At 41.8% G+C, this 25173-nt stretch overlaps 1 protein-coding gene across 1 annotated transcript in view; it reads right to left on the reverse strand.

Annotated features, from left to right (window-relative positions):
• The window catches only part of STARD13 (StAR-related lipid transfer (START) domain containing 13), a 37559-nt gene that overhangs the window by 11135 nt on the left and 1251 nt on the right, over positions 1-25173 (reverse strand). Inside the window, exons 2-7 of the mRNA XM_010087806.1 lie at positions 24225-24306; positions 16763-16826; positions 10215-11593; positions 8613-8786; positions 6386-6545; positions 2170-2368 (exon numbers count right to left, since the gene is read on the reverse strand). Coding sequence (XP_010086108.1) covers positions 2170-2368; positions 6386-6545; positions 8613-8786; positions 10215-11593; positions 16763-16795 — 1945 coding nt within the window. The 5' untranslated portion in view covers positions 16796-16826; positions 24225-24306. The remainder of the gene's footprint in view (positions 1-2169; positions 2369-6385; positions 6546-8612; positions 8787-10214; positions 11594-16762; positions 16827-24224; positions 24307-25173) is intronic.

Genomic DNA, 25173 nt, shown 5'->3' on the forward strand with positions numbered 1-25173 from the left:
CTCCTATAGACCCCTTTTAAGTACTGGAAGGCTGCTATAAGAACACCCCAGAGCCTTCTCTTCTCCAGGCTGAACAACCCCAACTCTCTCAGCCTGTCCTCATAGGGGAGGTGCTCCAGCCCTCTGACCATCTTCACGGCTCTCCCCTGAACTCACTCCAACAGCTCCATGTCCTTCCTGTGCTGAGCACTCCAGAACTGGATGCAGTTCTCCGGATGGTGTCTCACAAGAGCAAAGTCCTCAGGTCTCTCTGAAATCCTTTAAAGTATCGGTGCAGTTCAAGAAAATCTTTCCTACCACTTTTTTTTGCACTCTGATCAGTGTAAAGAGTTCTTCAGACTTCCCACTGTAGTACCATGGACGGTTAGAGTCAGCCTGCACAGCTTTTTACAGCTTTTTTTTTTGTTGTTGTCTGGTAGCAATATTTCACTGTTCAGCCTTCTGTTGTGAATTCTAATGCCAGGCTCCCAACTCAGAGATGGAGATTCCTTCTGGCTGCAGACCTAGCAACACTGATGACATTGAGATCTGCCAGGTCTCTCTTCCTTTGGCAAGAGGGTAGTTGCAGTCTCTTCTATGGCAAGATAGGACATTCCCAACTTGTTTCCAAGGACATGTAAAACATGTCCTTCTAGTGGATAACCTTCTCCTTGTCCACTTTACTATGGATTATGATTGCCATTTTATTAACTCCAAGAATTTCTGCTGCTTTTCTGAACAAGTTCACTGATGTTTGCGTAGGCAGACAAGACCTGCAGTGTTTGATCAGGAAAGAAGATGGGGAAGTGATGATCCAGGGCTAGGCACCAACTGTTTCTGTTCACTTGTGTCCCAAGACATCATGTATGACCAAATCTACTAAATTTATGCTGTGTCTCATGTCCAGGATAACAGCATTTCTCTACCAGCTGCAGACACTGGGATGTTAAACACATTAGTGACTATGTGCCACCAACAGATTTTTACAGTAAAGGGAGGCACAGAAGTAACTTAGATTCTTTAACAGTGGGATTATAGCATTTAAAAATGGCATTCTCTTGTTTTGGCAGCTGAAACGTCTGCAGGTGAAAAGACTAGACACCCTTCTCTTTAGTGCTTCCAATTATTTGGCTTAGGCTGGCTGGGTATGCTTTTCTGTATCTGCCAGGGCACTGGCTGACTGGCCCTCGTAATGGACATTGTCAGGAAAAACTCTAATTCCTCTGGCTTTTCAGTTTTACTCATTGTTTACTTCTCCCTCAGTCTGGGGAAGAGATACACAGTCATTTCCTGATTTACAGAGATTTTCATAATTCTGATGCACTTGAGTCTCAGATTTTGCTGAAGACTGCTTATATTGAAATGAAAAGAAATCCTCTGTTTTTTTTAAAAAGTCTTTATATAGAAGCTGAGGATGTAAATGAAAGCAGCTTGTTGCTTACATATACATTTCAGTGACAAATAATAAAAAGTCACAGCAGTGAAAGGGATTGCACAGGCTCATGTTCTCATGGTCAAGTACCACTCCTCCATACCCAGAAGACTCACTTATATTGAGATGTCTGCATGAAATGGGCCCACAGTTTAAAGAAATCTGATAAAAACATAGAATCATAGAATGGTTTGGGTTGGAAAGGACCTTAAGGATTATCGAGTTCCAACCCCCTGCTGCCGTGGGCAGGGACACCCTCCACTAGACCAGGTTGCTCAAAGCCTCATCCAGCCTGGCCTTGAACACCTCCAGGGACGGGGCATCCACAACTTCTCTGGGCAACCTGTTCCAGTGTCTAACCAACCTCACAGTAAAAAATTTCTTCCTAATATCTAATCTAAATCTGCCCTCTTTCAGCTTATAACCGTTACCCCTTGTCCTGAGTCTTTATGTTTTTTATGTCCATGACAGCCTGTCCTTCTGACTTCTTTCTGATGGTGAAGCTGATATTTTCAAAGTTTCTCAAGATTTGAATGCTGTCTTTTCATTAAAATTGCTAGTATTTTGACATTGAAACCTTTAGGCAGTTCTAAAAATCAGTGAAAGATTTTGAAAGCAGAGAAGTTCTTTTATACATCTTGGAGATGAGCAGAAAGAATCCCACCCAGTGTTAACATACCAAAATTATTTGCAATATATTATTATACAACATATAATATTGTGTATTTGTTTAGAATAATAAAAATACTGGAACTTACATTGGTAGATGTGTAGAAAAGTCTCTCCGAGCTTACTTGTGAGGAGAGGCTCTGGCAAGTCCCTGAAAAATTGCTTTACCATGTCTGCCACATCATATGCTGACTGGTCTTCATAGTTGACGTTTTCTGGAGAGCTCTCATTCATCTGACGTAGGGCCTGGATTCGGGATTTCACTCCAGATTTTCGAAAGAGCCCCACCTAAAAAGGCACCATGTTGAATTGAATAAATTAAAAAAAAAATACTTAAAGAAAAAAAATATATATGTAAAAAATAAATCTATTACAGGGGACTTTGATCATGACCAAAGCTTGTGTTGCTTATTTTACCCTAGGTAAGAACAAAAGAAACATGCGCAGAGGTGATGATGATCACGACTTTCTCACAGTCTCACAGGCAAATGCACACTCTCACAGCGGGACTGTAAGAGTTAATAACACTGCCTCTCTGTATCCCATCCTAGAGGGAGAGTTCAGAGTGCATATGGTTTCCCTGATGCCTGAAGAGTTTAAGCAAGATGCTCAGCTGATACAAATCAGCATGGCTTGCTTGGCTTGGGTGACTGCCTGTTGATTTACTCCAGCTGAGAATCTGCATCCTCATGTTTATTTGGGTATATATTTTGAAGACTAACAAGAAAATATTATGCTCAGCTAAGTAATAAATGCTGTGGCAAAAGACTGGTACATCCCGAAAGAGCTTTAAAATCCTGACCAAATCTATTTTTTCCCCTTCCTGCTCTCTGCTTCCAACAGTTCTCCCAAATCCCACTGAAAACCCCAGTTTGAAAGTGGAAGCCACAGAGGGATTACTTGTGCAGTGTCACTATGATACATTTTTATCCTGTTTGGTTTCAATTCTAAAGGAAGCGGTAATTCTTCAAATGATGCCTTCACAGCAGTGCTGCCCTTTTACCGTCCTTCTCCCCAGTGGAATTCCCCCAGGGCAAATTCCTGAGCCTCAACCACATTATTCATTCCCAAGTGAGTTTACGGTGTTTCAGCTGGGAAGCCTTAGCACTGTTTTCCTTCAGTTTTGCAGGGGGAGAGGTGAAATATTGAGCAAGGCCTACGAAAAGGCGCATTTCCGGTTTGGAGTTATAAAATTCTATTCCTCCATGCCCACCCTCTCGCTAGTGGTCAGCTCAGCTTTCTGTGTGGTGCAATCCTCCAACAAAAATGTATAAAGGCAAGGAAATAATGCCTTTCGGCCTTCTTCCTCTTACTTCTGTCAGCACAGAGTTCACATAGGTCCCTTCTCATCTTATAGGTCTCCTACACTCATCTCTACAGTATTTAGGACTTTTGTTAACTCACATATTAATGACATTAATCACATAAATCACACACTCTGCAGCTATGTGAGGGGATGCATGTGTTGATGTGGAAATTAACTGCTACACCAGACTGGCTGTGAGGGGCTCTTCTGCTATGTCTCCTTATTGATGAATTCAGCATCTCTCATGAGCTAAATCTATGTGTAGCAAGGAGAGACGGGAGCTGCCGGTGCACTGAATTTCTGTTCACAGCTGAAGCTCTACTCTTCTTTCTGACAAAAGAATACAAGAAAGAGCATCTGTCTCTTTTCCCTTTCCCCTTCTCTTCTTTTAAAATCCCTTTTCCTCTTAGAAACGTGTGCTGAAGATGCAGAAGGATGCATTCTAATTCTATCCAAAAAATACAGTTTTGGTATGTGGTAGATAAATGTGAAAGCAGAGGTTCAGTTCTCTGCTTTTGATGGAAAGTGTCCTTGCTGGACACTGCTGTTTTAAAGAACCTTTAAAAGCTTACAGCTAAATCTGATTTGAGAGATCAAACACCAAATCTCACCTGCACAATCTCCTGCTGCATGTCCTTCTACTACTCTCAAGTTCTGTTTTTGTTTAAAGATATTTATCCAAACTCCTATTTCCCTTTCTTGGAAAAAATCATAATTAATGAAAAGAGGACAGTTCTTCAATTGATAGAAAAAGATGGTTTAGTCTCTCTTTTGCAAAATTAGACTCATTCTGTAAATAAAATGGGACTATAAATCCAGTGATTTATCAGAGGTTAGTCTGGCCCAGTCTCTTTATTATCCTTATGCTATGGCTCATCTGCCCTGAGAGTAGACATATGATGCATGACTGAAATAAAGATGTCGTTGACAAAGGCAAAGCAGTTTCTATTTCACAAGTTGAAACTGAATTATATATCCTACAAATAATGGTGAGGCTCCTCATACTGTCTGAGCCATTTCAGTGGCAGGAGCCAGACTTTACAATGATTTAGAGTAACTTTACCAAATGCATGCAGTAGAAGCTCTGATGCCTGTTCAAGACTCTAGCCTGTCTTCTGCAGTGCACAGAAAAGACACATAAGCACGATGCTGGGGGAGACTGGAAGCTCCTCAGACCTCTGGCTGGGCATTAGGAGACTTTGAATTAAATGAGAACAAATGGAGTGACTGTAAAGCAGAGAAGCTGAATTGCCTGAAGGGTTTTGGCCTAGAAAGGTTTTCAGTGGTTTCATATTTTAAATGGTCCTGATCTGTACTTCTCCTCCTTCATTTTGTATTCAATATTTTCCCAATTCCACTCTGAGTGGAAATCAAGCTGAGTTGAAATGGCCCTTCACGTAGCTCTTGTAAATCCTCCTTCTCAGAGCAGATAGTTGTCTGAGACTGCACATGGACACTCCTGTTGACCACCTCAAGAGTTTCATCTTTCTTTTTGGTTTATCCCCCCTTTTACCTTCTCCCCCATTTATCCTCCCTCTCTTTTCTGTTTCTTCCTATTGCTCTGCCACTTAGCTGGCAAGTCCATCCCCATCTCCATGTCTCCTGTTCCTCATACTTGGGCAAGTGCCTCCTCCCCTAATCCCATCACCGATTCCAGGTTTGCTGCATCACTTTTCTTCCTACATTGGGTTTCCCTGCTCAGTACACAAACCCAGATTACCACAGCGATAACCAGGCATGTTAGCAACTGAATATATTGCTTCTCTTTGTCCCTATGCATATTCCCCTTCCATCTCCTATTAATACATTTCCAACAGGCTATTCTTCTCATCCCTCAACTCCTGTACTATGTATGGCAGGCAGAACTTGTCTCACCTCACTTGTGACACCCGGGAGTTAGATGACAAGATCTGACCACTACAGGATCTCTTTACTGTCAACAGAGAGAAGGGATAGGAAGGGCCTGTAAGGGAAATGGCTGTGATTCACAGCTAGGCATTTAATTTTTAGATTTCCATTTTGGGGAAGATGACTGTCACCCAACAAAACAACCTGAACAGCAATCTGAATAGTGATCAGAAAGTGGAAAGATTCAGGACAGACCACTTCTACCCTGAGTGCTTGGAGCTAGGAATGCAGCAAAGTCTGCAGAGTAAAATGCTGGTTGCTGCTTTTGAACTTACAGCTATCTAAAAGCAGTTATGGAAGAGGTCATATGACATTAGGTCAATAACAGCAGAGGATGGAACTCAGTCAGCCATGGGGTTTCTCCCAGTCCTGTGTTCATCAGGATACATATATCTAATCCGTAGGGGAAGGACAGTAAAAATATGATTGGTATGTCTCTGCTCTGTAGCTAAAGGGAATAAAAAATTCTGAAATATTTTGAGCATGAGGGTCTCCCAGCTGGCTTGTTGCAGCTAAAAACACTATAAAAGGAAACATACTGTAATGGCTTTGGCATTGAACCCCTGCTGACCTAACTCTATCTGGATATGTCTGACTTTGTCAACAGAATACTTTGAATATTTTGCTGAGTTTGCTCTCTATTCCTGGACTTTTCTTTCTTTGCTAAGTAAATAAAACCTTTTGTACCCTATCTTGTGAAATGGTGAATGCAGTTAACCTTCAATGGCAACAGTCAAGCATAAGCAGTGCAGATATGGGTAGAAGCTCAGAGTCCTGAGCTCTGATTCAATAGACATGAAGATCTCATGTTATTCCTTGAGGCAGGCTATTGTAAACAAAACAAAACAGCAGGACTGTTATAGCTACAAGAATTCAACAGATTAGCTGGATACAAGTCTCAAAATGGCAAACCATTAAGTTGGCACCAAGTATTAAATCATCAGAGGAGATCTGGGCCCATTGTGACATCTAACAATCTTCAAATAATTTTGGTACTAAGTACAAAAAGGTTCACCATTGCTTGCTTAGGGTGGCTTTTCAAAAAAAAAAAAAAAAAAAAATCAGCTGAGTCCCTGGAGTAAAGTTCATACCTGATCTAGACAGTTGCTCCGTAAGTAGCGTAGTGCTTGCTGTATGCTCTGGGGAAGAGGCTGTCCTGTTCTCTGGACATGAACTATCAGAGGAACACCAAAGACGTTCTTGTCCTTGTAGTCAGGGACTTTCATCCTTTTCATGAACTTTGGCACAGACCTGAAAATTAACATGAACAGGCTGCATGAAAGTATCAGAGTATTTACACAGTCTCTCCAAGTAACGCTGCTGGCAGAAATTGGTAACTGGGCCCACCTCTTTTTTACAAAGATGTGAAATAATGTTTAATGCACAGTACATGGACACTTTACAACCTGTATAATTGATGGATTTCTTGACAACTTTTATAAGTAGTTGGCCTCTGGCTCTAAAAGAGAGCATAACAATCTGTTCTAACAAAACCTTTTACTACACACTTGTTGTCCAGCTAATGCCAACATGGTTTAAAGCACCCATTAGGGACTCAAAGGAGTAGCACAGCAAAGCATAGTGGTGAGGGTATCTGAGAGAAAAGGAGGTTCAGTCCTGTAACACGCTGAATGATTTTTATACTACCAGCTACATGATTTAGCATTTCTATTGACTAACATTTTACAGAAAAAAAATGATGGTGGGAAATCCCTATGTGCCAGATTCATCCCTGGTGTTACATGATTTATTCTAGTTGAGTAACTTAAGTGAAGCTGGTGAGCTTGCTTTCTTCCAAAAATGATGGTGAAAACGAGAATGAACTGGATTCCCTTTGTGGGAGTCATGATTGCAGTGGAATTAAAAAAAAAAAAAAAGGATGAATATGACCTGAATGTGACAAAGACTTTTCTCATCTGTGTGGGAAGGAGATAAAATCTGGATTAAATGACCTACTGAAGGAGTACAGCATCTAACTTTACAGCTATTTAAAATTCCACTCATAAATCCTCAGAGACTGATTATACAAACTGTCAGGGGGAAAACCTCTGTACAAACAGCAGAATTTAGAATTTGCTGTATTCTAGTCTGCTTATTTGGAGTTGGTTAAGGTGAGGTTCATTTCAGTACAGACGTTGTCAGCTAGCCACAGGGAGCTGCACCAAAGGAGAACAGTGATCTAAAGGTTCATCTTATTGAATTTTAGCTCTCTAACAGAGATTTAGAAAGAGTTAGCAGTTCAGACTGCCTCTATACCCACGGTGGAGTGAGGCATCTCTAGAGGGTAACCCAAACCCTCAGCCTTGGATAGAATGAGCTTCCTGGGGAGTTGCCTGTCTTTTTCCATTGACCACAGACAGCCAACTCAACTTGGTCAGATTAGACTTACAACTTTTCGGAGTGGCTGATGCCAGTGTAGTGAATCTCACATGTAGTCCCTTCTATCTATTTTTCAATTTCTAAATTAAAACTTGTCTCGTCTAGCTCACAGCCAAATTTAGTGGGATTCTGCTGAAGTGCTCTGAACATGGAAATCACAATGTAAATGTCAAGTCATATTATTTTTGGACTCTGTCTCTGTGCATTAGGGAAAGTTTCTGTTATCCTTTTGATTATTTCTCAAATACTTATAATCTCTTATCTGTGCCCATTTCCATTCCAGTATACCTCAGTCTGCGTGGCCCATCAGGGTTCGTGTACTATTAAACATGCACATTTCTGTAGCTCGTTGCTACAGAAGGAGCCACATCGCCAGCATTCATGTGCATCTGCCCTTCACTCCACTCTCTGAGTAATGAAGTGGCTCTCACAGCTGCTACAGCTGCAAGCTCCCTCTAATGTAAGTCCAGGCTTAGGCTAAAGCTTACATCTTTTGACCTCCAGAGAAGAGTCCCTAACTGTTCTAACCCTTCTTTTAATGCACGAACCAACCAACACTGAATATATGAAGTATCAGCAGCAGCTGTTTCTTTTCAAATCACAAAACGAATTCTGGGGAGGAGTTACTGTAAACATTTCCTACTTTTAATCACTCTCTCCTACTCCTGTTTATTTTTATGGAACTGGAGTGTTGTTAGAGAGGCTGGGGTTGTCTCTCTGTTAGAGCACAGGAGTGAAGTCAGATCTCCAGGATCTATTTCTGACTTTGCCACTGAGTCACTAGGCAGCAATGGATTAAAGGGGACAGTTTCAAATTCTGCAGTTGAAGTCCATTGTTCCTCCAAATTGCATTTACTGAATTTACTATCAGAATAACAGAATTAGGAGAAAATATTTTCTTCTAAAAATATCTCTCTTCTAATTAGTGATGGTACTCACCAGGTCCAGCCATGTTTGTTTGACATGGAGTACTTTTCCATGATGGCAGTAAGACGAAGCAGAGAGAATTTCTGCAGTAGATTCAGTTGGGCTGCTGACTGATTGCTGATGTGAAGGGAGGCAATGGAGTGGCTCAGGCGATGAGAGATTTGGAAACTATGCCATCGTAATCGCCTTTAGCAAAAGAAACAATAGAAAAATCAGACAACTGCTTTAACTGGGCAGAAGAAGATGGTATACTGTCAAATAGCACTGAGCAATATACAAAACATACATAAAGAGACATACACACTATGCCTCATGGTGTGTCAACTGAAAGAAAAGGTATCTCAGAGGCAATTAGAAGAATTTACTCCATCTCTTAATTTTGGAAATGCCCAAGCCTTGGTTTTTAACATTAGATTCACAAGTGGGTGTGGGTCTCGTCCACGTACTCAGAGAAGCAGTGCTGCCTGCTATGCCCTTTAGCCCACACATTTCCAACAGGATGTGGGAGGTCCAGATTCAAATGTTCTCTCCCTGACTCAGAACTGGGATTTGATGCCTGGTCCCTCACCTCCCAGAGGACTGGCCTGACCACCAAGGTATTCGGAGATGAGGTCCTCCAAATATCTTTATTAAATACTGAAGGATTTTTTGGAGAAGGGATTGAACCCTGTGCCTCCTTGGCAAGAGATGTAACCACCAAGCTATTGAGCTACTCACATCTTCTCCTTACTCCGATACACTTTCTCTATGTACAGGATATATTGGGGGGGGGGAAATCTCATTTCAGTTTCTTGTTTTGCTAAACATGAGTTCTGGCTCAAATCCTAAAAACTTTTGGCACTACTCATTTACTCATCAGTTTCCTTAAGTTCATTTGCTTGTGATAGCAGTGAGCAAGCACAGAATGCGGTAAACAATGGCACAGCAGAATCCTCTGTGAGGACCTGACAAGACTGACAGCAGATCAGAAAATGCCAGGTATTTTCTCACTGTTTTTGCACGGACAACCCCAACCTACACACAGCAGTACGTATCCACGTAGGCCTTTACCCAGGACCATACTTCCTTGGCTCAACAGGAATTCATCCCTCTGACTTAAAACAGGTCTGCAAACAATAAGCAAAATCCCTCTTTTCACCTATGTTAAGAAGTTAATAATATACCATCATTTCATTCAGTCATGTAAGGGACTGAGGCAGGGTATGAAAATTCTCTTTGAGCACAAGGGACACATTTTTAAAGCAGACCAGTGCATAAAAATGTCCACAAGGCTACAGACAATAAATACTGAGTTGCATAACTTAAAAGACAAATTGAAAATACTTCCCACAACATATACAGGGTCCCACTATATAATCAATGGGTCAAGAGAGAAAAAAAACACCCTAGTTTGCTCTATTAAACCAATTATCCATTGATTAAACATAAGAATTTCCCTAGCAGGATGTCCCTTCTCCCAAAGTCCCTCCTTTCCATGGAAAGTCCCCATTGCCGTACAGGATGACTACAACTGTAGTGGAACCCTGCACCTTCTGACTCCCAGGCTGAGAGCCTCTGCTTCATTACATCGTATTTCACAGTCTGTGGAACCACATACAAAATCTTGCTACCTACCTGCTTGGCCTTGTGAGGGATGCTCCCACCCCAGAGTCTCTCCTGTCCCTGACACCAGTGGCTTCTGATTCATTCAGGGATGTTCCATCTCTGTCCATGTCACTTGGTGTAGTCCGGCCATCAGAGACAGAGTTTCCTTCAAAATCAAGTGTGATCTGTGTAGGAGACTGAAAAGGCAATGATGGAGATTCCCTGACTGACACATCCTCAACTGGCAGACTTGGCAACACATTCTTTGACCAGCCATCTACCACCTCCTGAAGTCCATTGACATGTTGCAAAATGTCATCTAAATGAGGGAAAAGGACATCTTTCTCTAAGTCCAGAAGGTCCCCAGTGCTAGCATACAAATGGGAACCTGGCACATTGTCATAAACACTAATTCTGCTCTCTTTAGGACAGCAAGCCATCAATCCAGACTCTTTTGGAGTAGAGCAGTTCTGCTTTCCCAAAGAGATGCTTCCTGTCCTCCAGTTTACACTGTTACTGTTGTCTGTAGGTGAGAGGCTTTCAATAGAAAGTGCCTTTGGGAAGGTCCCCGGTTTGTGATCCTTGGGAATATGCACAACCAAGTCCTCTTGGGAATGAAATTCATTTTTGCGGTTTTGGTCCACCACTTGCCGTACAGCTGTTCCTGCCAGAACATCTAGGTCCTCCAGGTACATCCCGCCTCTCTTGTTTGCTTCATGGCATTTGCGCTCCTTCAAACATGGTGTGCTCACCCCACTGCTGCTGTTTTCAGACTGACTGCTGTCACTGCTGGATTTGGCAGAGAAGGAAAGTCCTCTTTTGACTGAATCTTGTCCTAAGTTTTGGAGATCGCCATTGACTATCTGTACACAGTGCATGTCTTTCAAGGATTTCGGCTCATACTGGAGAACAGGTCCACTTATCTCTAAAGGACCTGTTCTTCCTGAGCCTTTTAGTTTTCCATGCACACCTTTTGCTTTTAGTGTCTCCATGCGTTTTAGAAAGGTTTTTGCTTTGGTTCGTGCTGGTTTCTCATTCTTCAGGCTGTCCTTGGGGGACAGGGTGATGTTTATTGCAGTGGAGTCTTGCAGCAGTGTGCTTTCTACATCATGCTGGCCAGAGCAGTCACAGGTCTCCCTGGCAGTGTTGCTGATGCCGGATTGACTCCGGCTGTCACTTCCCCCACTGCTCTCGCTGTGAATAGATGAGACCTCAGGTTCACTCAGATCTGTAAGGACGCTCTCGCTGCTTGTTGTATTTTTCATTTTAATGTCCCCAGAAGATCCATGTCTGTCTGATTGGTGAAGCAAAGCATCAATGTCGTCCACTCGAGACCATCGTCTGCTGGTTCTTTGGAAAGTCCATTTATTACTGATAGCACAGAGGTCTTCTTCATCTGAATCTTCACTCTGGAAAACAGAAAGTGGCACATGTTAAAAGCAAGTGCTTTTGCTCATTATTTGAATTAATGTGATTGTGCTGCCCCATGTGAGGAACAGGTGGTGAGGTCTCCCTGAACCTACTTTATGAAAGATTGGTCAGTCCTTTCATAACAGCCTCTTTCTTTTAATTGTAAAGACCGCAGAAAGTATTTTAACAAGTAAGGAATAAAATTCTGCTGTATGTTAGGGAGCTCATGAGTCCCATCAGTACCTCTTGGCTTCTGTGGGGTAGATTGCCTGTGCAATGAACTGTGTAGGACTTGATGCCATGGTGATTGTTTAGAAAAAAAAAAAAAGGGGTCTGAAAGGTCCAACTAGAGGGATCTGGACTTGCAGGAATGGTACTGAGGTACATACAGTAAAGTCTGGGAAGTAGCTAGGTACTACAGCAATGTGAGCCATTTAAGAAACCAGGACAGCAAAGACCCAGTGCTGCACTTAGTTTTGCAGTGAGAACTAAGTAAACATCTATAAACTTCACAGACCAGATACATCTAATAGGATTTCTGTTTTGGGACATAATTACAGATAGACAGCCATGATGCTTAAAATAACAGTAAAAAACAAAACAGAACAAAACAAAACAAAACCAAAACACCACCAAACTTGGAAGTTTTGTTTAAAGTGGGTCTGAGTGCAGGCAAAGCAAGGCAGCAAAGACAGCCGTGGCGGTGTGGGGAGCAGGAGCACCGCTATCTTCATTGCCTTTGCCATCAGAGGCACCCCAAGCTTGATGACCCCCAGCCTGCCCCACTGTCTCTGGCTTCCTCCACCCCTCCTGAGGCAGCAGCAGCCCCACACCCTCCCTGGTCTCACCCCTCAGCCTGGGGCACACAGAGGTGTGCTTATGTTTAGGCAGCTCCAGGAGCTACTCCGCAACACAGACAGCATGCGCTCCCTATGACATTTTTCTCATCTGTTTGCCTAAACAAAAAAGATACATCTTCAGCATGAAGCATGCAGTCAGTGTTGAACTCGCTGTTCTCTAAGGATGTGAAGCCCAAAGTCACTAATGAGTATCCTTCCCTTAACTTTGAACCGGCTTTATACTGCATTATTCTTGCACATTGGTTTTAAAGCAGAACAAAGTAACTTCACCTACATGACATCCAAACAGCTCTTCACATTCTTGGAAGCAGTATGAAGGCAGTAAAATATGACAGGCTGTCAGACTAAGTGCTAAACCAGAAAGACTATTTTGGGACTGGAAAAATTCTAATTTTAAAAGTCTGTTAGAAATATTTTTCTATAAAGTTTTGATGGTAAAGTTATCTCACATCTCTGACTAGATATTTGCTGGCCTGTCTAATTGAAAAATGTAAAACAAATTTTACCAGAACCCCCAAAAACTTAAATAATGTGAAACCTCAAAAGATGCAGTTGGGATCAGTAGTGTGCCAAGCCTCACTAATGCTGTAAGTTTTTGCCAGTTTATCACTTCAAGTCAGACACATGTTTTAGATCATGTCCAAACCATAAAATAAAATATAGCTATGAAATTTTGAGTTTAGTCATTCCTCTTTTATCAGTTAACTTTGAGGTGTGCAGTGCTCCTGCAGCTGATGTTAGTTCATGGGAATGAATGGAGATCTTAGTTTTGTGGGTAGCTAGAGAGAAAAATTAAGCAGCTAGTGAAGTGGCAGGAAGGGGCTAGAAAAGGCTAATACTGCTTTGGCCATTTTGTCTGCAGGGAAGAAGTGGCATAGCAGCCAGCTCTATCTTGGTTTCAGCTCCTCAGTTTGCTGCACGCATATACTGAGTGAAGGACTGCACAGACTCAGGCACTTAAAAATCCATCTGTTGTGGTCTTAGTAGTGCCACAAAGTGGATATTCTAAAAACCGCAAGGGTATGTACTTTTAAATATTTAGCAGCAGTAATTATATCTACAAAGCATACCACTGCTGAAGTGTTGATGGCAGCAGCCAATAGGATAAAAATACATTTTTTTAAATTTGTTGTACATCCCAATATGCCAAAGGGACCTTAAAGAAGTTTCTTGGCTGACACAAATCCTTGTAGCTGCACTGACATTACTGTATGAACTGACAAGATTTAGCCTGAATTTTCTACAAGCTGGAATCGATTAAACTAGCCAAAGTGGTAGAGACATTATGAAAAACACCAAGAGGAGAGCACAGAGTGAGAGACAGAAATAAACATAAATTCAGTGGTGAATATTCTTTAAATAATTTTTAGAAGAAGATAAGTTTTAGATTTTTTTTTTTTTACAGAAAGTAGAGATGAGCAGAAATGGGTATTGGTAATAAACAAGTCTTGCTTCTAACCACAACAAAGACAGGATTACATTCTGCCCAAGAACCGCTCAGAAAATACAGAGGGGTTTTGGTGTCAAAATTTGCAGCTCAATAAAAAAAGGGTTTGGTTTAGTTTAGCTTTTTTTTAATTAATAATGAAACATGCTTGTGTATCATCAGAAGAAAAATCAGACAAATGAAATATCTGGACACTGAAATGCTGCCATGGTGACTCACTCCAAATTCAGCAGCACTGCGAGTCCTGTGACATAATGTGCTTTTCTTTTGATGGAATCAGTAGAAATTCTGGAAGCTGTGAACATCCTGAATGACCCACTGTTCTTGTTAGATATCAGAGTGCCCTGACAGATGAGACCATCCTAAAAAAAAACATGCAGAGAGCACTTTGCCAACTGACATATCACCAGCTATGGGGACAGTGGATCAAGAGCAGGTCTGAAAGCAACAATTCATCTTACACAGGTGGAGCAGATATATTGAAGCAGTGACTGTATACTTCTACTGACCTAGGGTGAAATCAAGTGCATGGCTTTGGAACATATTCAAAAGTCCATTTAATACCATTATGTTTGGGAAGACGAGAAGGGGTAAGTTTCTTGAGGAGTGACTGATAACATTTGTCAAGGAGAAAGAGGGTTTGATTCATAGTTTTGTCACAGTTGATATAAAATAGTACAGCTTTTTGACTGAGGGTCTGTCTTCCTGAGGTACAGAGGGATGCTAACAAAAGGCAAAAAGCAGGCTTACTTGCGGTGGAATTCCGCCACATTTTTCCAGCTGGGGGCAGGAATTCTCATAAATCGACAGCTGCAGAAGGCAGTTAATCCAAAGGCTAATCTCTGTCTGTCCAAATCGCTTACGGACATATTTGCAACACATACACGAGGGTTTCTGCATCTTGATGAAGCCAGTGGAAGAGAGCAGCCCACAGCACGAATGGTTTGGGTGGGAGAGAGGGTGGTGGGGAACGCTCATGCCGTGATGGCTTTCGCTTGGCTGTATTTTGATAAATGTCTCAACCAGCTGCGCTAGTCCTGTGCAAACTTGTTATGCTGAACCTCCAAAACAAGCTGATTTTGCATTTCATTGGTCAGATCACCACAGAGACAGAGAAAGGCAGTATCTACAGCAAAAAAAGTTTACTTGGTTCAGTGTTCAATCCCAGCCGAAATTTCCACTTTTTACACTTGCATTTACATTTCCCTCTGTCAGCAGTCTCTCCTCCCTCTTTTTCTCTTCCCTACATGCTCTTCTACTTTCACATTCTCTGTATCTGTCATCACAAATCTCCTTCATCCTCCCTTTCTCTACATTTGTCTGTGCTCTGCTTCTCCCTGGCCTCATGCAGGGATGGACCCAACTAGCTTCTGTCCCCCTGCAAGAGTACCAAGAAGGGCAGTTCCACTTCCATAGCAAAGTAATGGTCATCTGCAAGGACAGCAGCTGAGGGCTTCAGTCCATTCAGAACAGGGAGGAGTGGCACCAAAAATTAATAAAGATAAAAAGAAAATCCTCCTTTTTTTTTTTTAACTCAACATAACCAGACAATTAAGCAAGCAAGCAAACCTCAAAGCAAACCCAAAATACTGCTGAGGAGAAGGAGGACAGGAACTAAGCAGAACTTCCAGAGGACAATCAGCGTTCACCTATATGTTGCTTTTTGTAATTCTGTCTCTTGTGCAGCTCCAGTGCCTCTGCTTGAACACAAGTACACGAGTGCATGGACACAAACCAGACACTGCTCCAAGCAGGTCAGCAACACGATCGATTGAGTTAACTTTTGCTGAAGGACCTCAGCCTCTTCCTATAGTGCCTAGCAGCCCAAATCATAAAGTTATTGTGTAGTCAGGCTATTTTACTGTTCCTTCTCTCAAGTGCAATGTGGCTGTTTGACATGGAAAGTGTCAGCACTTATCGAAGACAAGAAAAATCCATCAGGCCTGAAGCAGCAAAGAGAAGAGGTCCCCATGGTTCCAGTGAATGGACAAAACGCACACTAAAGAGGCTAACCTACACAGCAGAACAAATGGGCATGTGCAGAAGGCAGAATATCTGCTCACTAAAACCATTCTTTATACAAGTTCCCTGAAACAGTGAATAGAGTATGAATAGGCTGAATCTGCAATGATACCAAAAATGCAACTCTTGGAGGTAGTTTTTAAAAAAGCATCAGACAAACACTCCAAGGAAGGAAAACCAGACACCAACAATTCTCAGTTTACAACTACCACTGTACTCTGCTGAAGGGCTTGGGGGAATTTGTGACCAGAAAACCAAATGTTCAACAGTTAATGCTGGACATGTTACAAAACTCTCAAAATCAATAGGCAGTTTCTGCCGTCCTTGCTGAAACCCTTTAAGCTCAAATAATTCCCATGTTACACAGGAGCCTGTAAGGATGACAGAATTTATTTTCATATTTTTAACCAGGAATAAGTCAATACAAGAAATAAAGAAAAGCTATTGTTTTCATTTGAGTTGCTTCAATTTTTTCCGAGTGGGATTTTCCATTGTTTACTCACATGGCATTGGCAAACAAGCCAGCCTAATGAAACCGCACTGAATTTTCACCCGCTAACTTGAATTGCACATACGTAAAGTTTTAAGTACTGCGTGTGCCCTTTTAACACACGTACTATTGTTCCTGCTGTATTAGTCACAGGTTTTTTTCTGTTTTATTTATATTTTCAAGATTCATCAGTTCACATTATTATATGTCCAGATAATGCTGACACACATGTTCAAAGTCAAATACACTTAACTTACTTGTAAGAGCATTACTGACTTAAAGACTAAATTGGGGAAGTCTTATCACGAAAGCTGGGGCAAAGCCAGCACATTTCATGAAGTTTCCTTACCTTTTTTCTTTGGAAGTTCACATCGAGTTTCATTGAGGCGCACTTGTTCAGTGTGTTCAGTCGTCTACAGGGCAAAGCAAATTCAAAAGATTAGAAGCCCCTGATTAAAGGGCATGACTTCTCCTAAGTTCAAAAGCTTTTCTCTTATCTGCCTGTAGGGTGCTAACTGCATACAACAGGCTTCAGAAACGATACTGGTTGTACTACTCCAGGTTATAAGACCACTGTGTTAAATGTGTTAGCTTCACGTTAGTTGATAGCCAGGTTTTATATATTGCTTTTAATTCATAGACATTTACATACTTAGCAAAGGAAATAGGTATAAGCAAACACCTCTGATGGCTGGGGAAATGACAAAAGAATAAGGAAGCAAGTTGCCCTCTACAGGAACATAACATAATTGGTCTAAAATGATTTAAGGTTAATGTTAGGGGATTTCAAAGCACTTATAAAAGACAAAACAAAAAGATGCAGTTCCTTGCTCTGGGCAGTTAGTACCTCCTTTAAAATGCTGACATAAAGAACTTTCAGCAACGAGCTAAATGTTTCTTCACTGCTAATAGTTCCTTTCCCATACCTATGGATCTTATAGACAGGTTAACACACCCAACATGTAACAGATCTAACATCTTTAAATAAATATTTTATTTTTGACCATGTTTTGTTTGTAATTACTTTACCTGCAACACTGTAACACTTCTGCTTTCTAAATCCAAGGCTATCCCATGATGATAGTGGGTTGACATGACAATCTGATAAAGATGGAAAGTGAATCTGTGTGCATGTGTGTGCTCATATGCTCATAGTACTGAACCTACAATGCTAATCATAGCCGCTTAGTTTTACTTCTGCTTGAAGGTCCTGATTCACGAAACCATCCATTTTCTAAAAGCAGAGGCTCAGAATTAAATATGTTTGACTTTGAACATTTTCCAGATTCAGGGCTGAATTTCAAAATATAAAGCAACAGAGCGAGAGCCACATGCCCACTGCACTCTTCTGTAGGCTGCCTGCATCTCTTTTGTCTTTGCAGCAAGAGCTGCCCCTGTTGCTTCTGGGTCTCAGGAAGAGCCTGCAAAACTCCAGAACTGATAAAGTTTGAAATGTCATAAGTTACAAGGAAACATGAGGAAAAAGTATCACATCAATAATATAATTTCTCACACAGCATGAGAACATTGCGGTATTAACATATTCCTCCTCCAGACTTCTATTATTAGAAATTTTTTCAAATTGCCACCACTAATAAAGAACCAGCTCGCCAAATGTGGATCTTCCCTAAAAAAAATCCTCACAAAATATCACCAGCTCATTTGTAGATAAAATACTCCTCCCTAACTCAAGCCAATAAACCCGTTATGCCATATCAGAAAAAGTCCTGTGCTCATCATATTAATGTGAGTATAATGCATGCACAAGCACAGCTCGCATGCATAATAGTAATGTTCTTGTAATAAATTTCAGGTTTTGTGGCTCTGTATCTATATTATCAACCTTCTGCCCACAAATCCTCCTCCTCCTCCTCAGGGATTACATCTATTTTTGCAGAGCTCATCTTTTGCCCAAACATGGAATTTCTCAACCCAAATTTGCATTTTCTTGGGGCCTTGGGGCTGAATAACATTCAGCATTCTTTTGAGTGCAAAATGTTTACATTTGTGTATTGCTATCAATTCCAAAAATACAGAGGCACAGACACATTTTCAAAGGACTCCAGTCCAACTTTCTGTCCTTGGACACAGCTTCCTCCGAGAAGTGAGCCGCAGGCTCAGACTGGAGTCCCTGCCCCTCTGCATTAGCTGGCCTGTGCTGGAGGGACAAGTTTGTAGCCACATTTCCACACTGACATGCCACTGCGTGCCAGGCACTGCTGGACTGCCTGACCAGCTGAGTGCTCGTAGCTGCATACCTAAATCAACCCACCACAGTATCCTCACACCTTTGTGTGGAAGAAAACATTTTAAATATAGGGACCAATGCTTCTTCCATTCACTAGGATGCCACTTGCCTTCTAAAAACTAAGGAGCAAGCCACACAATTCAGGAGTGGGAAGACGAGGAAGTGACAGCACACAACATACCCTTTGCACTGTTTGCACCCAGATACCTCTGCATGTGTCCAGCCACAGCACAAAGTGTCGTGGAAATTCAAGCTGCTTCTTCAGCACAGAAAGGCGCAGAAAGCACGCGATCAAACCAGCAAAACCACCCAAAGCAATCACCTTCCCGCTAACAGTGTTCGAGGGTGACATGATTTCATCAGGGGATGAGAGGTCAGCTATATAAAAGTGAATATTGCCACCTAAACTGGAGGCGTAGGAAGCCACACCATTGTCCTGGCTGCTTTCTAACCTGGATTTGCTGTGAAGAACTCACTCCATCAAAACCAAAACTACTTTTTACTGGGTGCCAGGGACTCAACCTCAGGTTTTAAATTCACCCATCTACAAAACCTCAGTATGCTTTCTAGGGCTCTTTGCCAGTGAAATTAGAGAACTAATGATCATATTTGTGAGCCTGCTTGGTACTAACAACTGCAATCAAAGACATCCTGTTTCAACTTCTTAAGCCTTGTTGATGTGCCAGCAGTGTCAGAAAGCTTTTCTCATCTGCTTAAAGTTGTTACATGACTGACAGGCCTCAGCAAATCTTTCAAAAAACAAAAAATAAAAGTCCCTGGCTACAAAAGGGTGTCACTAATGTTCCAGTCAAAGTGAGAGAAGCACTACAGTTTCATGTCACTGCTTAAAACACGGGAAAGGCTGCCTGTTTGTAATGTTAACAAAAACATAAAAGGTGGACTTGAGAAAAGGCAGGAAAAAATATTAAATAAACACAAGACATAGCTGTATAAAAAACAAATCATCAAGGATGCATTTGAATGCTTGTCTGGAAAGCTCTGCAGTGTTCAGGGGAAGCCTGCAAAATATCTACTACAGCAAATGCTTCACTGATGTTAATTTTGCTTCTTCTTCAGGCCATCACTGGTAAACGCTATCTCTATGGTTTAGCTCACATCTCTAATGTGAAACGTCATTCTCTATGTTGAAAAGTGTCCCTTGAAACCATACATAAACATCAGTGGGGTGATTCAGGTGCCCAAACAGAGGTTTCTGGTGCTATTTTAGATCCCCTAGAGTATCAAGCCTGGTCTTCAGCTGCTGCAGGTCTGCTTGGTCCAGACAGCCTGTGGAGAAATCTGAGAAATCTTGGGAGATCTAAGATGGCATTAGACACAGGTGTTCTGAATCCCATCTCCAGTGCTATATTTATAAACCCTTATGATGGAAGTTTTTCAGAAGTAGGAAATCTGACTTTTGTATCCTGTAGGGCACTAAGCAGTGTTTACAAATACATAAAAGCTTGTAGCAATGCAGGATCTGATTAGCTGCAAAACCTCACAGGTGTCCTGTTGCCCTGCTTGAAGAGACATCCAGATGATAGGAAGACAACATTAAAGCAACTTGGAGCCACATGCATTCTCCTGGACCTGTTCTTCAGCTGCCTCCAAGCAGCTGGTGGGGAATGCAGGCACGGGCACCAGATGGTCATGCAGGAGGAGTCACCATGGGGAGGACTAGCACGGACAGCGCAGTGTGTCCTACCTCTGCAGATCTGCAAATGCTCTCTCTTATGGATTGTGACCAGGTGAACACATTATATGGTTCTGTAAAATCCTTCCTGAGGGAAACACTACACTATTTCTTTGTTTTATAGTTACTCCTAGCCAAGTCTAGGTGCTGCATACACATGCTTCTAGCTGGCTTCTTGTAGTGCTGTGGAATTTGTGAAGAGGACTTCCATCTCCTTGCGCTGCACTCTGCTGAGGTCTGAACACTGAATAAGGGTCCTTCCAGTACCAGCAGTGCTGGTGTGCAAAGCTGACAACGGCACATCCCCGCTCCACCTGTTTTGCGCATGAAGAGATCATACTGTTTTCCAGTCCTATCACTTTATGCCATGACTGCAACTGAGGGAGTCACCTTACAGGCTACATGCTCACAGGAGCTGAGTCAACTTTCCTTGAGGTCAATGGGAGCCATTCTGCTGACTTCGGACCAGGGCTTTCCATACTGCATGTGGAGAGGCAGGCTTATCTCCTAACAGCACCTACAGCAATATAACTCAGTAGACAGTGCTAACTATACAATCACCACTTCAAAACTCTAATGGTAGGATGTCCCATGCACAGCGACCTTTGGATTATTTACAAGGCATCTAAGAGGCACTAGCTGTGGAAAAAGAGGCTGCTGGCTGCTTGGCACAGTTCAAATTTTAAGAGCTTGATTTAGGGCCCTCTGTATCAGACTGTTACTTGTTCTTTATATTCTCAGACATTGTATGTACAGGAATACAAAAAACACAGCATGGCTTGGCTTTTCCTTCTCATCCTCTTATCACGGTAGCCACAAAAGTTCCCAGAGCAGAGTTGGTTGCTGCTATTTTGGAAATGACAGAGATCCAGCTACAAAAATTTCATGCCCAATTATTATTTTGGCAGGCTGACAGTGTTCGCCTGCAGATTGCATGGTAATTTTCTATTGTTCATTACTCAATAAAATCTGAGTGGAATCTCTTGATAGATATGCCTCTAACCCAAAGGCCTCAAATGTGGTCTTTACTTTGCCAAATTTTCAAATGATATTGCAAACAGCAGGAGTGTTAGAATATCTCAAAAAGGTCACTGAAATCTTTTACAACAGGGAGTCTTAGGCTTTTTGACTAAAATACTACCAGCTGCTTTAAAAAAAGAAAAGGTTTCTCTGCATTTGTACCTCATGTTGTCCTGTATACTGCAATGTCATAAGAAAACTGATTATGAAATGAGGTTGCCAGTCTGATTTCAATCCACAAGAACAAAGAAATTCAGTGTTTATGCTAGAACCATTACCATTCAGAGCTAAAACTCTGTTCAAACTGATTATCAACTCTGGCATTTCAGCATTAAAATTATTCTCCAAATAAAAATAAGAATTCCATTTTGTTCAGTTCTATGGGCTGAATGCACTATTAGTCAGTGTGAAGGCTTGGTCATGCATAGTTTTGAAGAATAGGAGTTTGGCTCCCAGCCTGGGAATAGGTGCATACAGAAATAGTAACCAACCTTTTTTTCACTTTTTATTTCATAAAAATGCATCACAGCCTGCAGCTCTTGTATTGATATACTGGCATGCACTTTGTAGTAATGCCACCACAGAGCAAAGAAAGGGTAGAAAACTGGCCACAGTGGTCAGCCGAGCTGTGAGGATCTCCAGTGCACCAGCAAACTTGTAAGATGCTGGTTTGATAGCTAATACAGTAACAAAGCTGGTACTCAGGGCAGTGTCTGGCACTGTTTACTGTTTCTGATGAATCTTGACATTTGGCACCATGGCTTTTTACAGGTTGCTCTCAGATAAAGGTTTGGAGCTGCTGAGTCACAGCAAATTACATACTGCAATGTGAAGACATAACCTGTACATAATACTTGTATTTCTACTTGGCTAGTATATGAGGTGTTCGTCCTTTTTAAGATCTAAACTGTTTAAAAACTCCCAATAAAAATTAAAGTCAACAGGTGTTGTCTTCTGAATAAAACAATTACAGAAAAGGTTACTACACAGTCATAAAACCCTTTATCTTTGAATAAAAAGGTTTAGAAAGATCTGTGTCTATGCTTATGTACTACATGTCTCAGCAGTATCACTTGATTCAGGCTAATATAAAGCATTCTGTCACATAAGTGCATCTCTCCAGCTGCTAGTTTATTTTCCAAACCCTCACCTTTTATTAAAAGAGAAAAAAAATCCCAGTCTCTAGCTGTTCAGCTCACAAAGAAATCCTCTTAAATGTATCAACCTAGTGCAATTCTTGTAGATGTATTTCTAAGTCTACAGAGAGGCCGGAGGAGCAAGAGGCGAGCTGTTTACATTTAGCTGTGCAGGTGTTGGATGCCTGGGGACCATAACTATGCAATGACTGCACCTCACTGTTAGCTTGCAGGAGCAGGGATAGGAACAGACATCGTACTTGCACTTTTGGATGGTCTTTCAACTTTGTGGGAAAGAGCAGAGGGGAAGAGATCATAACCTCCTACCACTTCCCAGTTCCCAAACTACAGCAAAGTGTGTCTTCCCCCATGCCTGACTGAAGCAGGGGGATGCATATATGTGTGGGAAGAAAGTTTCTTAGGCAAGGGCATAGCAATCTCTCCCACCAAGCTGTACAGAACAGCAGTGGATCAAGTCTGCAGTTATTCTCCTCCCTGGCATCCTTGAGAGCAATCACTGAATGATCCTGCTGATTTGTCTTCAGACACAAAGGCTGCTACACAGAGAAAAAAGATATTCTGTTCCCCATAACCACAACAGACAAAATCAGAAGCAATAGGTCTCACTCGCAGCAAGGGAGATTTGGGAAAGCGTTCTGCCAGCTACGCCTAGGAACTACCTGGATCCTTCAAGAAGGAGGACATTGCCCAGGATGGAGAGATGGACTAGATGAACTCTCTTCCATCCCTATTTTCTATGATTCTCAAAAACCCTCTCTGCAGTCCTGCATCACAGACTCATTAATCCCTGCAATGCACAGTACAATGTGCAGTGGAACAGCATACACTCTCTGATGACTTTAGCCACAGTTGCAGAAGGGGAAATAGAGTTCTGTCCAATCATCTTGATGTTGGTGTTGTGAAAGTTTCCACAACATGTAATAAAGCTTGCTTGGTTAGGGGCCAGATGCTCCTTTGTCCTTGCTGAAGAGGAGAGAAGCAAAACCCAGCTTGAGCTGAGCACAGGAGAAAGAAGAGGGGAACAATGCCTCTGTGCAATGTGGTTTTGAAAAACTACCACAGAATTACTGCTTCTTGGGTCCTGGGGGACAGTACTTGAGCAATGCAACACGGTCTATTCATCACAGGCAGAGTATAAAAAGCTAGATAAACAGCAAACACAAGCCCTCTGGGAGGGGCAGACCAGCGATTAGTTGTAGCAGCTGCAGTACTGTGGGGTTCTGGTCCCACTGCTGTTCCTGGTGCCAAAAGGAGAGTATCAAGGGAATCACAGCAGCATGAAAACCACATCTGCTGCCAGAGAGAGAGAGAAAAGTACTCGCTGAATTCTGTGCAATGAAGTTTCATCTTTTCTGCTGTGCTTGGACATAAGAGTTAATGTGCAACTCAAATGTGACTCTCATTTATTCAGGGTTTGCTTGTACTACTGCTAGTTCCTTCTTAAAAAGCACGTGTTTCAAATCCATTGGATTTTGGTCTTCTCAAATCATATGTTTTCTATGAGTGTAGTGGGGGTCCTACTCCAGGATTTTCTGTAAGAGGAATGAATTCAGAACGGTAGCATTATAGATATCGTTGCTTAATTCATGTGGACAAGCAAACATTTCTGCTGCTGCTTCTGCTGCTATGCCAACAATAACAAATCAGCTCATGTTCTTAAATTATCAGAAAATAAACTTTAGGTATTATTTACCTGCAAAGAGGTTCTACAAGGTCCTTGTCAAGAAAGTCATGATCTTTCTTTACTGCAGCAATGTCAATGGGAAACTGGGAGTCTATAAAAAGAGACACAACATTAAGATGACTGCTTGCTATTCAAATGAAAATACATGGTCTACATCTAAAATGCTTTGCATGTGCTTGCTCACTGAAATCTAGTATGACTGATTTCACTCAGGTCTGGTTCCCTTCCCTTCCCTTCCCCTGCATCTGTGATCCTTTTAGTCACTTTAATTTATTTTTTTTTCTGTTAAAGGTATAGTTGAACATCCTGTGCACCGATGAGAGCAAGATTATTATATTTTGGCTTTAATAAGCTACTCAATTGTTAGCTGCTCTTTCTAGCACCTAGCACAAATAAATGAGATCAGGGCATTACCAACACACTTTAGTGATCCACATGAGCAACAAGGTTCTCTGTTCCCATCACAGTGACTCAATGAGTTATTTGCTAGACAGACTTTTCCCATGAAACAGAAATGTTCTGTGCTTTTTGCTTTTAATACAGGTCCCAATAACAACGATTTCAGACAAAGGGTTACTCAAGTAACAGACAAAAAACATGAGCTGAATTATAACCCCCCATATTATCTAAAAAGCCAGACTAGTGTGCTGGAAGCTGACATTTGTAATGAAAAGTGACATGGCTGCAACACATTAATGGGCTCTGTAACGGTGGGACAGGTTCCAGCGCTGTGGCTGCTCTCCAGGCTGCTCTGCCATGCTTAGGTACCACAGCAGGACGCTGGGATACAGGAACGACAGCCAGCATTTTCAGACACTAGTGCTTAACACTGACATAATAGATGCCTGTAAAAAGGACCTTGTTTTCTGAAACTCAGACTGCCGAGAGCACATATAGACTGTAGGAGAACTGTGGGAGCCCAGCACAGGTCTTTTTTTGGAGGGAGCATCCCTTTGAG

Source organism: Pterocles gutturalis, unplaced genomic scaffold, assembly GCF_000699245.1.
Source record: "Pterocles gutturalis isolate BGI_N339 unplaced genomic scaffold, ASM69924v1 scaffold28066, whole genome shotgun sequence".
Taxonomy (NCBI): domain Eukaryota; kingdom Metazoa; phylum Chordata; class Aves; order Pterocliformes; family Pteroclidae; genus Pterocles; species Pterocles gutturalis.